General features: G+C 59.4%; 1 protein-coding gene across 1 annotated transcript in view; it reads left to right on the top strand.

Moving 5' to 3' along the window:
• Positions 1 to 9,501, top strand: part of LOC144490122 (ephrin type-A receptor 2-like) — a gene marked incomplete at its 3' end in the record, with an annotated part of 17,860 nt that extends 8,359 nt beyond the window's left edge. The window contains exons 3-6 of the mRNA XM_078207931.1: positions 1 to 70; positions 5,252 to 5,407; positions 7,804 to 8,157; positions 9,377 to 9,501. The exon at positions 1 to 70 is cut by the window's left edge and continues 606 nt beyond it. Coding sequence (XP_078064057.1) covers positions 1 to 70; positions 5,252 to 5,407; positions 7,804 to 8,157; positions 9,377 to 9,501 — 705 coding nt within the window. The remainder of the gene's footprint in view (positions 71 to 5,251; positions 5,408 to 7,803; positions 8,158 to 9,376) is intronic.
• Between the last annotated feature and the right edge of the window lie 499 nt (positions 9,502 to 10,000).

Below are 10,000 nucleotides of genomic sequence, written 5' to 3'. Positions count from 1 at the left end.
GACTGGCTCCTGGGGCTGGGGGGCTGCGCCTGCCTGGGGGGCCACCAGGAGGAGGCCGGGGTCTGCCGAGGTGAGTCTGAGTCCACACCTGCCGCGGGGAGGTCCCACACTTTCACCCCCCCCCCCGAGGCGCAGGAAGAGCCCACACTTCCCCCCCGAGGCGCAGGAAGAGCCCACACTTCCCTCCCCCCCCCGCAGGGCACAGGAAGAGCCCACACTTCCCTCCCCCGAGGCTCAGGAAGAGCCCACACTTCCCCCCCGAGCCGCAGGAAGAGCCCACACTTCCCTCCCCCCCCCCGCAGGGCACAGGAAGAGCCCACACTTCCCTCCCCCGAGGCGCAGGAAGAGCCCACACTTCCCTCCCCCGAGGCGCAGGAAGAGCCCACACTTCCCTCCCCCCCCCCCCGCAGGGCACAGGAAGAGCCCACACTTCCCTCCCCCGAGGCTCAGGAAGAGCCCACACTTCCCCCCCGAGCCGCAGGAAGAGCCCACACTTCCCTCCCCCCCCCGCAGGGCACAGGAAGAGCCCACACTTCCCTCCCCCGAGCCGCAGGAAGAGCCCACACTTCCCCCCCGAGGCGCAGGAAGAGCCCACACTTCCCTCCCCCCCCCGCAGGGCACAGGAAGAGCCCACACTTCCCTCCCCCCCCCCGCAGGGCACAGGAAGGGCCCACACCTCCCCCTGAGGCACAGGAAGAGCCCACACTTCCCCCCCGAGGCGCAGGGAGAGCCCACACTTCCCCCGAGGCGCAGGAAGAGCCCACACTTCCCCCCCGAAGCACAGGAAGAGCCCACACTCCCTCCCCCTGAGGCGCAGGAAGAGCCCACACTTCCCTACCCCGAGGCACAGGAAGAGCCCACACTCCCTCCCCCTGAGGCACAGGAAGAGCCCACACTTCCCCCCCGAGGCACAGGAAGAGCCCACACTTTCCCCCCCGAGCCGCAGGAAGAGCCCACACTTTCCCCCCCGAGCCGCAGGAAGAGCCCACACTTCCCCCCGAGGCGCAGGAAGAGCCCACACTTCCCCCCTGAAGCACAGGAAGAGCCCACACTCCCTCCCCCCGAGGCGCAGGAAGAGCCCACACTTCCCTCCCCCGAGGCGCAGGAAGAGCCCACACTTCCCTCCCCCGAGGCGCAGGAAGAGCCCACACTTCCCTCCCCCGAGGCGCAGGAAGAGCCCACACTTCCCCCCACAGGGCACAGGAAGAGCCCACACTTCCCCCCCGAGGTGCAGGAAGAGCCCACACTGTCCCCCCGAGGCGCAGGAAGAGCCCACACTTCCCTCCCCCGAGGCGCAGGAAGAGCCCACACTTCCCTCCCCCCCCCCGCAGGGCACAGGAAGAGCCCACACTTCCCCCCGAGGCGCAGGAAGAACCCACACTTCCCCCCGAGGCGCAGGAAGAGCCCACACTTCCCTCCCCCGAGGCGCAGGAAGAGCCCACACTCCCGCCGAGGCGCAGGAAGAACCCACACTTCCCCCCGAGGCGCAGGAAGAGCCCACACTTCCCTCCCCCGAGGCGCAGGAAGAGCCCACACTCCCCCCGAGGCGCAGGAAGAGCCCACACTTCCCTCCCCCAAGGCGCAGGAAGAGCCCACACTCCCCCCGAGGCGCAGGAAGAGCCCACACTTCCCTCCCCCGAGGCGCAGGAAGAACCCACACTTCCCCCCGAGGCGCAGGAAGAGCCCACACTTCCCTCCCAGGGCACAGGACGAGCCCACACTTCCCCCCACAGGGCACAGGAAGAGCCCACACTTCCCCCCCCGAGGCACAGGAAGAGCCCACACTCCCCCCCCCCCCCCCGAGGCACAGGAAGAGCCCACACTCCCCCCCCCCCCCCCCGAGGCACAGGAAGAGCCCACACTCCCCCCCCCCCCCCCCCCCGAGGCTCAGGAAGAGCCCACACCTCCCCCTGAGGCACAGGAACAGCCCACACTTCCTCCCCCTCCCCCGAGGTGCAGGAAGGGCCCGCACTGTCACCACGAGGCACAGAAAGAGCCCACACTTCCCCCTGAGGCACAGGAAGAGCCCACACTTCCCCCTGAGGCACAGGAAGAGCCCACACTTCCCCCTGAGGCACAGGAAGAGCCCACACTGTCCCCACGAGGTGCAGGAAGAGCCCACACTTCCCCCCGAGGTGCAGGAAGAGCCCACACTGTCCCCTGAGGCACAGGAAGAGCCCACACTTCCCCCCCCCCCCCCTGAAGCGCAGGAAGAGCCCACACTTCCCCCCTGAAGCGCAGGAAGAGCCCACACTTCCCCCCGAGGCGCAGGAAGAGCCCACACTGTTCCCCCAAGGCACAGGAAGAGCCCACACTTCCCTCCCCCGAGGCACAGGAAGAGCCCACACTGTCCCCTGAGGCACAGGAAGAGCCCACACTTCCCCCCCCTGAAGCGCAGGAAGAGCCCACACTTCCCCCCGAGGCGCAGGAAGAGCCCACACTTCCCCCCCCCCCCCAAGGGCACAGGAAGAGCCCACACTTCCCCCCGAGGCGCAGGAAGAGCCCACACTTCCCCCACGAGGCGCAGGAAGAGCCCACACTTCCCCCCCCCCAAGGGCACAGGAAGAGCCCACACTTCCCCCCGAGGCGCAGGAAGAGCCCACACTTCCCCCTGAGGCGCAGGAAGAGCCCACACTTCCCCCTGAGGCACAGGAAGAGCCCACACTTCCCCCTGAGGCACAGGAAGAGCCCACACTTCCCCCCGCAGGGCACAGGAAGAGCCCACACTTCCCCCCGCAGGGCACAGGAAGAGCCCACACTTCCCCCCGCAGGGCGCAGGAAGAGCCCACACATCCCCCTGAGGCACAGGAAGAGCCCACACTTCCTCCCCCGAGCCGCAGGAAGGGCCCGCACTGTCCCCCCGAGGCGCAGGAAGAGCCCACACTTCCCCCCCCCCCGCAGGGCACAGGAAGAGCCCACACTTCCCCCCCCCCCCCCCCGAGGCGCAGGAAGAGCCCACACCTCCCTCCCCCGAGCCGCAGGAAGAGCCCACACTTCCCCCCCAAGGGCACAGGAAGAGCCCACACTTCCCCCAAGGGCACAGGAAGAGCCCACACTTCCCCCACGAGGCACAGGAAGAGCCCACACTTCACCCGCCCCCCCCCCCCCACCCCCCAAGGCACAAGAACTCTCAGGACCTGGGTGTCCTTGTGCAGGAATCTCAAGGAGGTGGTTTGCAGGTGCAGCAGGTAATTAAGAAGGAAAATGGAATTTTGTCCTTCATTGCGAGAGGGATGGAGTTTAAAAACAGCGAGGTTATGTTGCAGCTGTATAAGGTGCTGGTGAGGCCACACCTGGAGCACTGTGTACAGTTTTGGTCTCCTTACTTGAGAAAGGATATACTGGAACTGGAGGGGGTGCAGAGGAGATTCACTAGGTTGATTCCGGAGTTGAGAGGGTTGGCTTATGAGGAGAGACTGAGTAGACTGGGGCTATACTCATTGGAATTCAGAAGAGTGAGGGGGAGATCTCATAGAAACATATAAGATTCTGAAGGGAATAGATAAGATAGAAGCAGGGGAGTTGTTTCCACTGGCGGGTGAAACTAGAACGAGGGGGCATGGCCTCAAAATAAGAGGGAGCAGATTTGGGACTGAGTTGAGGAGGAACTTCTTCACACAAAGGGGTTGTGAATCTGTGGGATTCCCTGCCCAGTTGAGGCTCCCTCGGTGAATGTTTTTAAGGCAAGGATAGATAGATTTTTGAAGGAATTAAGGGTTATGGTGAGCGGGCGGGTAAGTGGAGCTGAGTCCACGAAAAGATCAGCCATGATCTTATAGAATGGCGGAGCAGGCTCGAGGGGCCAGATGGCCTACTCCTGATCCTAGTTCTTATTCTGCTAAACTCCCGAGTAATACAAACCCAGACTATTTATTCTTCTTCACCAAGATTTAGCCCGGTGAATCTCCTTTGAACTGCCTCCAATGTTACTCTATCCCTTTTTTAAGGTAAGGGGTCCAAAACTGTCCGCAGTGTTCCAAGTGAGACCTCAGCACAGTGGGTTGGCACTGCTGCCTCAGAGTGCCAGGGACCCGGGTTCGATTCCCGGCTCGGGTCACTGTCTGTGCGGAGTCTGCACATTCTCCCCATGTCTGCGTGGGTTTCCTCCGGGTGCTCCGGTTTCCTCCCACAGTCTGAAAGACGTGCCGGTTAGGGTGCATTGGGCCGTGCTAAATTCTCCCTCAGTGTTACCCGAACAGGCGCCAGAATGTGGCGACCAGCGGATTTTCACAGTAACTTCATTGCAGTGTTAATGTAAGCCGACTTGTGACACTAATAAATAAACTTTAAACTTTACACACACACACAAACACATTCTCTCTCTCTCTCACAGAAATAAACTAAACTACAATTGTGACAAAACCTCCATATTCGTAAGCTCCAACCCCGTTACGTTAAAGGCTAAATACCATTTGCCTTCTGGACGACTTGTTGGAACTGGTTTGAGCTTTTTATGATTCATGCACTCGAACACCCAGATCCCTCTGTACTTCAGGCAGAGGGATCTGGGTGTACAGGTACACAGGTCACTGAAAGTGGCAACGCAGGTGGAGAAGGTAGTCAAGAAGACATACGGCATGCTTGCCTTCATCGACCGGGGTATTGAGTTTAAAAATTGGCAAGTCATGTTGCAGCTTTATAGAACCTTAGTTAGGCCGCACTTGGAATATAGTGTTCAATTCTGGTCGCCGCACTACCAGAAGGATGTGGAGGCTTTGGAGAGGGTTACAGAAAAGATTTACCAGAATGTTGCCTGGGATGGAGGGCATTAGCTATGAGGAGAGGTTGGAGAAACTTGGTTTGTTCTCACTGGAGCGACGGAGGTTGAGGGGAGACCTGATAGAAGTCTACAAGATTATGAGGGACAGAGTGGAGAGTCAGAAGCTTTTTCCCCAGGGTGGAAGAGTCCATTACTAGGGGGCACAGGTTTAAGGTGCGAGGGGCAAGGTTTAAAGGAGATGTACGAGGCAGATTTTTTACACAGAGGGTGGTGGGTGCCTGGAACTCGTTGCCGGGGGAGGGAGTGGAAGCGGATACGGTAGTGAGTTTTAAGGGACGTCTTGACAAGTACATGAATAGGATGGGAATAGAGGGATACGGTCCCCGGAAGGGTAGGGGGTTTGAGTTAAGTCGGGGCAGCATGGTCGGTGCAGGCTTGGAGGGCCGAAGGGCCTGTTCCTGTGCTGTAATTCTCTTTGCTATTTTTTTCACCCATTCCCTGATCTCTGTCTCTCTCTCTCTCTCTCCGCAGCCTGCCCTGTAGGGTTCTACAAGAATTCAATTGGCCAATCTCGATGCATTGAGTGTCCACAGCACAGCAACACCCAAGCGGAGGGGGCAGGCTCCTGCCCATGTGACCAGAACTTCTACAGAGGGAGTGGGGAGCTACTGGGACAACCCTGTACCAGTGAGTGAGGGGAGAGGGAGCTTTACTCTGTATCTAACCCCGTGCTGTACCTGTCCTGGGAGTGTTTGATGGGGACAGTGTAGAGGGAGCTTTACTCTGTATCTAACCCCGTACTGTACCTGTCCTGGGAGTGTTTGATGGGGGACAGTGTAGAGGGAGCTTTACTCTGTATCTAACCCCGTGCTGTACCTGTCCTGGGAGTGTTTGATGGGGGACAGTGTAGAGGGAGCTTTACTCTGTATCTAACCCCGTGCTGTACCTGTCCTGGGAGTGTTTGATGGGGGACAGTGTAGAGGGAGCTTTACTCTGTATCTAACCCCGTGTTGTACCTGTCCTGGGAGTGTTTGATGGGGGGGACAGTGTAGAGGGAGCTTTACTCTGTATCTAACCCCGTGCTGTACCTGTCCTGGGAGTGTTTGATGGGGGGACAGTGTAGAGGGAGCTTTACTCTGTATCTAACCCCGTGTTGTACCTGTCCTGGGAGTGTTTGATGGGGGACAGTGTAGAGGGAGCTTTACTCTGTATCTAACCCCGTGCTGTACCTGTCCTGGGAGTGTTTGATGGGGGACAGTGTAGAGGGAGCTTTACTCTGTATCTAACCCCGTGCTGTACCTGTCCTGGGAGTGTTTGATCGGGGACAGTGTAGAGGGAGCTTTACTCTGTATCTAACCCCGTGCTGTACCTGTCCTGGGAGTGTTTGATGGGGACAGTGTAGGGGGAGCTTTACTCTGTATCTAACCCCGTGTTGTACCTGTCCTGGGAGTGTTTGATGGGGGGGACAGTGTAGAGGGAGCTTTACTCTGTATCTAACCCCGTGTTGTACCTGTCCTGGGAGTGTTTGATGGGGGGGACAGTGTAGAGGGAGCTTTACTCTGTATCTAACCCCGTGCTGTACCTGTCCTGGGAGTGTTTGATGGGGGACAGTGTAGAGGGAGCTTTACTCCGTATCTAACCACGTGCTGTACCTGTCCTGGGAGTGTTTGATGGGGACAGTGTAGAGGGAGCTTTACTCTGTATCTAACCCCGTGCTGTACCTGTCCTGGGAGTGTTTGATGGGGGGACAGTGTAGAGGGAGCTTTACTCTGTATCTAACCCCGTGCTGTACCTGTCCTGGGAGTGTTTGATGGGGGACAGTGTAGAGGGAGCTTTACTCTGTATCTAACCCCGTGCTGTACCTGTCCTGGGAGTGTTTGATGGGGGGACAGTGTAGAGGGAGCTTTACTCTGTATCTAACCCCGTGCTGTACCTGTCCTGGGAGTGTTTGATGGGGGGACAGTGTAGAGGGAGCTTTACTCTGTATCTAACCCCGTGCTGTACCTGTCCTGGGAGTGTTTGATGGGGGACAGTGTAGAGGGAGCTTTACTCTGTATCTAACCCCGTGCTGTCCCTGTCCCGGGAGTGTTTGATGGGGACAGTGTAGAGGGAGCTTTACTCTGTATCTAACCCCGTGCTGTACCTGTCCTGGGAGTGTTTGATGGGGGACAGTGTAGAGGGAGCTTTACTCTGTATCTAACCCCGTGCTGTACCTGTCCTGGGAGTGTTTGATGGGGACAGTGTAGAGGGAGCTTTACTCTGTATCTAACCCCGTGCTGTACCTGTCCTGGGAGTGTTTGATGGGGGACAGTGTAGAGGGAGCTTTACTCTGTATCTAACCCCGTGCTGTACCTGTCCTGGGAGTGTTTGATGGGGACAGTGTAGAGGGAGCTTTACTCTGTATCTAACCCCGTGCTGTACCTGTCCTGGGAGTGTTTGATGGGGGACAGCGTAGAGGGAGCTTTACTCTGTATCTAACCCCGTGCTGTACCTGTCCTGGGAGTGTTTGATGGGAACAGTGTAGAGGGAGCTTTACTCTGTATCTAACCCCGTGCTGTACCTGTCCTGGGAGTGTTTGATGGGGGACAGTGTAGAGGGAGCTTTACTCTGTATCTAACCCCGTGCTGTACCTGTCCTGGGAGTGTTTGATGGGAACAGTGTAGAGGGAGCTTTACTCTGTATCTAACGCCGTGCTGTACCTGTCCTGGGAGTGTTTGATGGGGACAGTGTAGAGGGAGCTTTACTCTGTATCTAACCCCGCGCTGTACCTGTCCTGGGAGTGTTTGATGGGGGACAGTGTAGAGGGAGCTTTACTCTGTATCTAACCCCGTGCTGTCCCTGTCCTGGGAGTGTTTGATGGGGACAGTGTAGAGGGAGCTTTACTCTGTATCTAACCCCGTGCTGTCCCTGTCCTGGGAGTGTTTGATGGGGACAGTGTAGAGGGAGCTTTACTCTGTATCTAACCCCGTGCTGTACCTGTCCTGGGAGTGTTTGATGGGAACAGAGCCTCAGTCCGTCAGTTGTCTGTATATATTCTGTCTAATTGCTCTCTCTCTCTCTCCCTCTCTCTGTCTCTCCCCCAGGTCCCCCGACTGCCCCACAGAATGTCAGTGCACTGCTCCTGGGTTCTAAGGTCACCCTCTCCTGGCGGACACCCCTGGATTCTGGAGGGAGGGCCGACCTGAGTTATACTGTGAGCTGCGAGAGGTGTAGCTGGGACTCGGCGAGCTGCGATCCCTGTGTGGATGATCTGAGTGCGCAGCCCGCCTGGTGGGGGCTTCTCGATCCCTGGCTGGATGTCGAAGGCCTCCAGCCTTCCTCCAACTACACCTTCACGGTCACTGCTCTCAACGGAGTGTCGGCTCAGGCAGGCAAGGCCGGGCGGGAGCGAGGGAGGTCACTGCCCGTCCGAGTGACCACCTCCGAGGGTGCGGGGGGTGAGTGAATCTGCAGCCAACATCTCCCCCCTTGGCCTCCCCCTCCCCCCCCCTTCCCCCCGTCCCCCCTCCCCCCACTTCCCCCCTTCCCCCGCTTCCCCCCTCCCTTCCCCCCCTCCCTTCCCCCCCTCCCTTCCCCCCTCCCTTCCCCCCCTCCCTCCCCCCCTCCCCCTCCCTCCCCCCCTCTCCCTCCCCCTCCCTCCCCCCTCTCCCTCCCTCCCCCTCCCTCCCCCCGTCTCCCCCCCCCCTCCCCCCTCCCCCTCCCTCCCTCCCTCTCCCTCCCTCCCCCTCCCTCCCCCTCCCTCCCCCCCTCTCCCCCCCTCTCTCCCCCCTCCCCCCTCTCCCCCCTCCCCCTCCCCCCCTCTCCTCCCCTCTCCCCCCCCTCCCTCCCCCCCTCCCCCTCCCTCCCCCCCTCTCCCTCCCTCCCCCCCTCTCCCCCCCTCTCCCCCCCCTCCCCCCCATCTCCCCCCCTCTCCTCCCCTCCCCCTCCCCCTCCCCCTCCCTCTCTCCCCCTGACACTCACGCCAGTCTGTCCCCAACTGGTCATCCAGGACATCTCCCACTCTGTCTTGTTCTCTCCCCCGTCTCCCTCCCTCCCTCTCTCTCTCTTTCTCCCTCTCTGTCTCCCTCTCTCTCTCTCTCCCCCTGCCTCTCTCTCTCTCTCCCCCCCCCCCCCCGCTTCTCTCTCTCTTTCTCTCTCTGCCTCTCTCTCTCTCTCCCTCCCCACCCCTCTGTCTCTCTCTCTCTCCCTCTCTCTCTCCCTCTCTCCCCGTCTCTCTCTCTCTCCCTCTCTCCCCCTGTCTCTCTCTCTCTCTCTCTCCTCGCCCCTCCCCCCTCTCTCTCTCCCTCTCTCTCTCCCTCCCCCCGCCTCTCTCTCTCTCTCTCTCTCTCTCTCCTCGCCCCTCCCCCTCCCCCCCTCTCTCTCCCTCTCTCTCTCCCTCCCCCCGCCTCTCTCTCTCCCTCTCTCTCTCCCTCCCCCCGCCTCTCTCTCTCTCTCTCTCTCTCTCTCCCTCTCTCCCCGTCTCTCTCTCTCTCTCCCCGCCCCCCCCCTCTCTCTCTCCCTCACCCCACTCTCTCTCTCTCTCTCTCTCTCTCCCTCACCCCACTCTCTCTCTCTCTCTCTCTCTCTCCCTCCCCGCCCCTCCCCCCCCCCCTCTCTCTCTCTCCCTCTCTCTCCATTCCTCCGTTGCCAGTGATATTTTCTCTCTTTCTCCCTCAGCCCCCCCGCCCGTTACCGGGGTGACCGTTGTCCATCGGGAGGAGAGCAGCCTCTCCGTTGCCTGGCAACCAACAGAGCCCCATGGACGTGGCATTATGGGATATGAGGTCATGTACCAGCAGCAGGTGAGAGGTCAAGAGTCAGGAACTGACCAATTGCCATTGAGATTGGGAGGAGGGAAGTGGCCAATGGCAGATTGGCCGTGCTAACGTGTCCCTTAGTGTCCAAAGATGTGCAGGTTGGGTGGATTGGCCATGCTAAATTGTCCCTTAGTGTCCAAAGATGTGCAGGTTAGGGTGGATTGGCCATGCTAAATTGTCCCTTAGTGTCCAAAGATGTGCAGGTTAGGGTGGATTGGCCATGCTAAATTGTCCCTTAGTGTCCAAAGATGTGTAGGTTAGGTGGATTGGCCATGCTAAATTGCCCCTTAGTGTCCAAAGATGTGTAGGTTAGGTGGATTGGCCGTGCTAAATTGCCCCTTAGTGTCCAAAGATGTGTAGGTTAGGTGGATTGGCCGTGCTAAATTGCCCCTTAGTGTCCAAAGATGTGTAGGTTAGGTGGATTGGCCATGCTAAATTGTCCCTTAGTGTCCAAAGATGTGTAGGTTAGGTGGATTGGCCATGC

Source organism: Mustelus asterias, unplaced genomic scaffold (assembly GCF_964213995.1).
Source record: "Mustelus asterias unplaced genomic scaffold, sMusAst1.hap1.1 HAP1_SCAFFOLD_2896, whole genome shotgun sequence".
NCBI lineage: Eukaryota > Metazoa > Chordata > Chondrichthyes > Carcharhiniformes > Triakidae > Mustelus > Mustelus asterias.
This window is presented reverse-complemented; position numbering and strand designations above follow the sequence as displayed.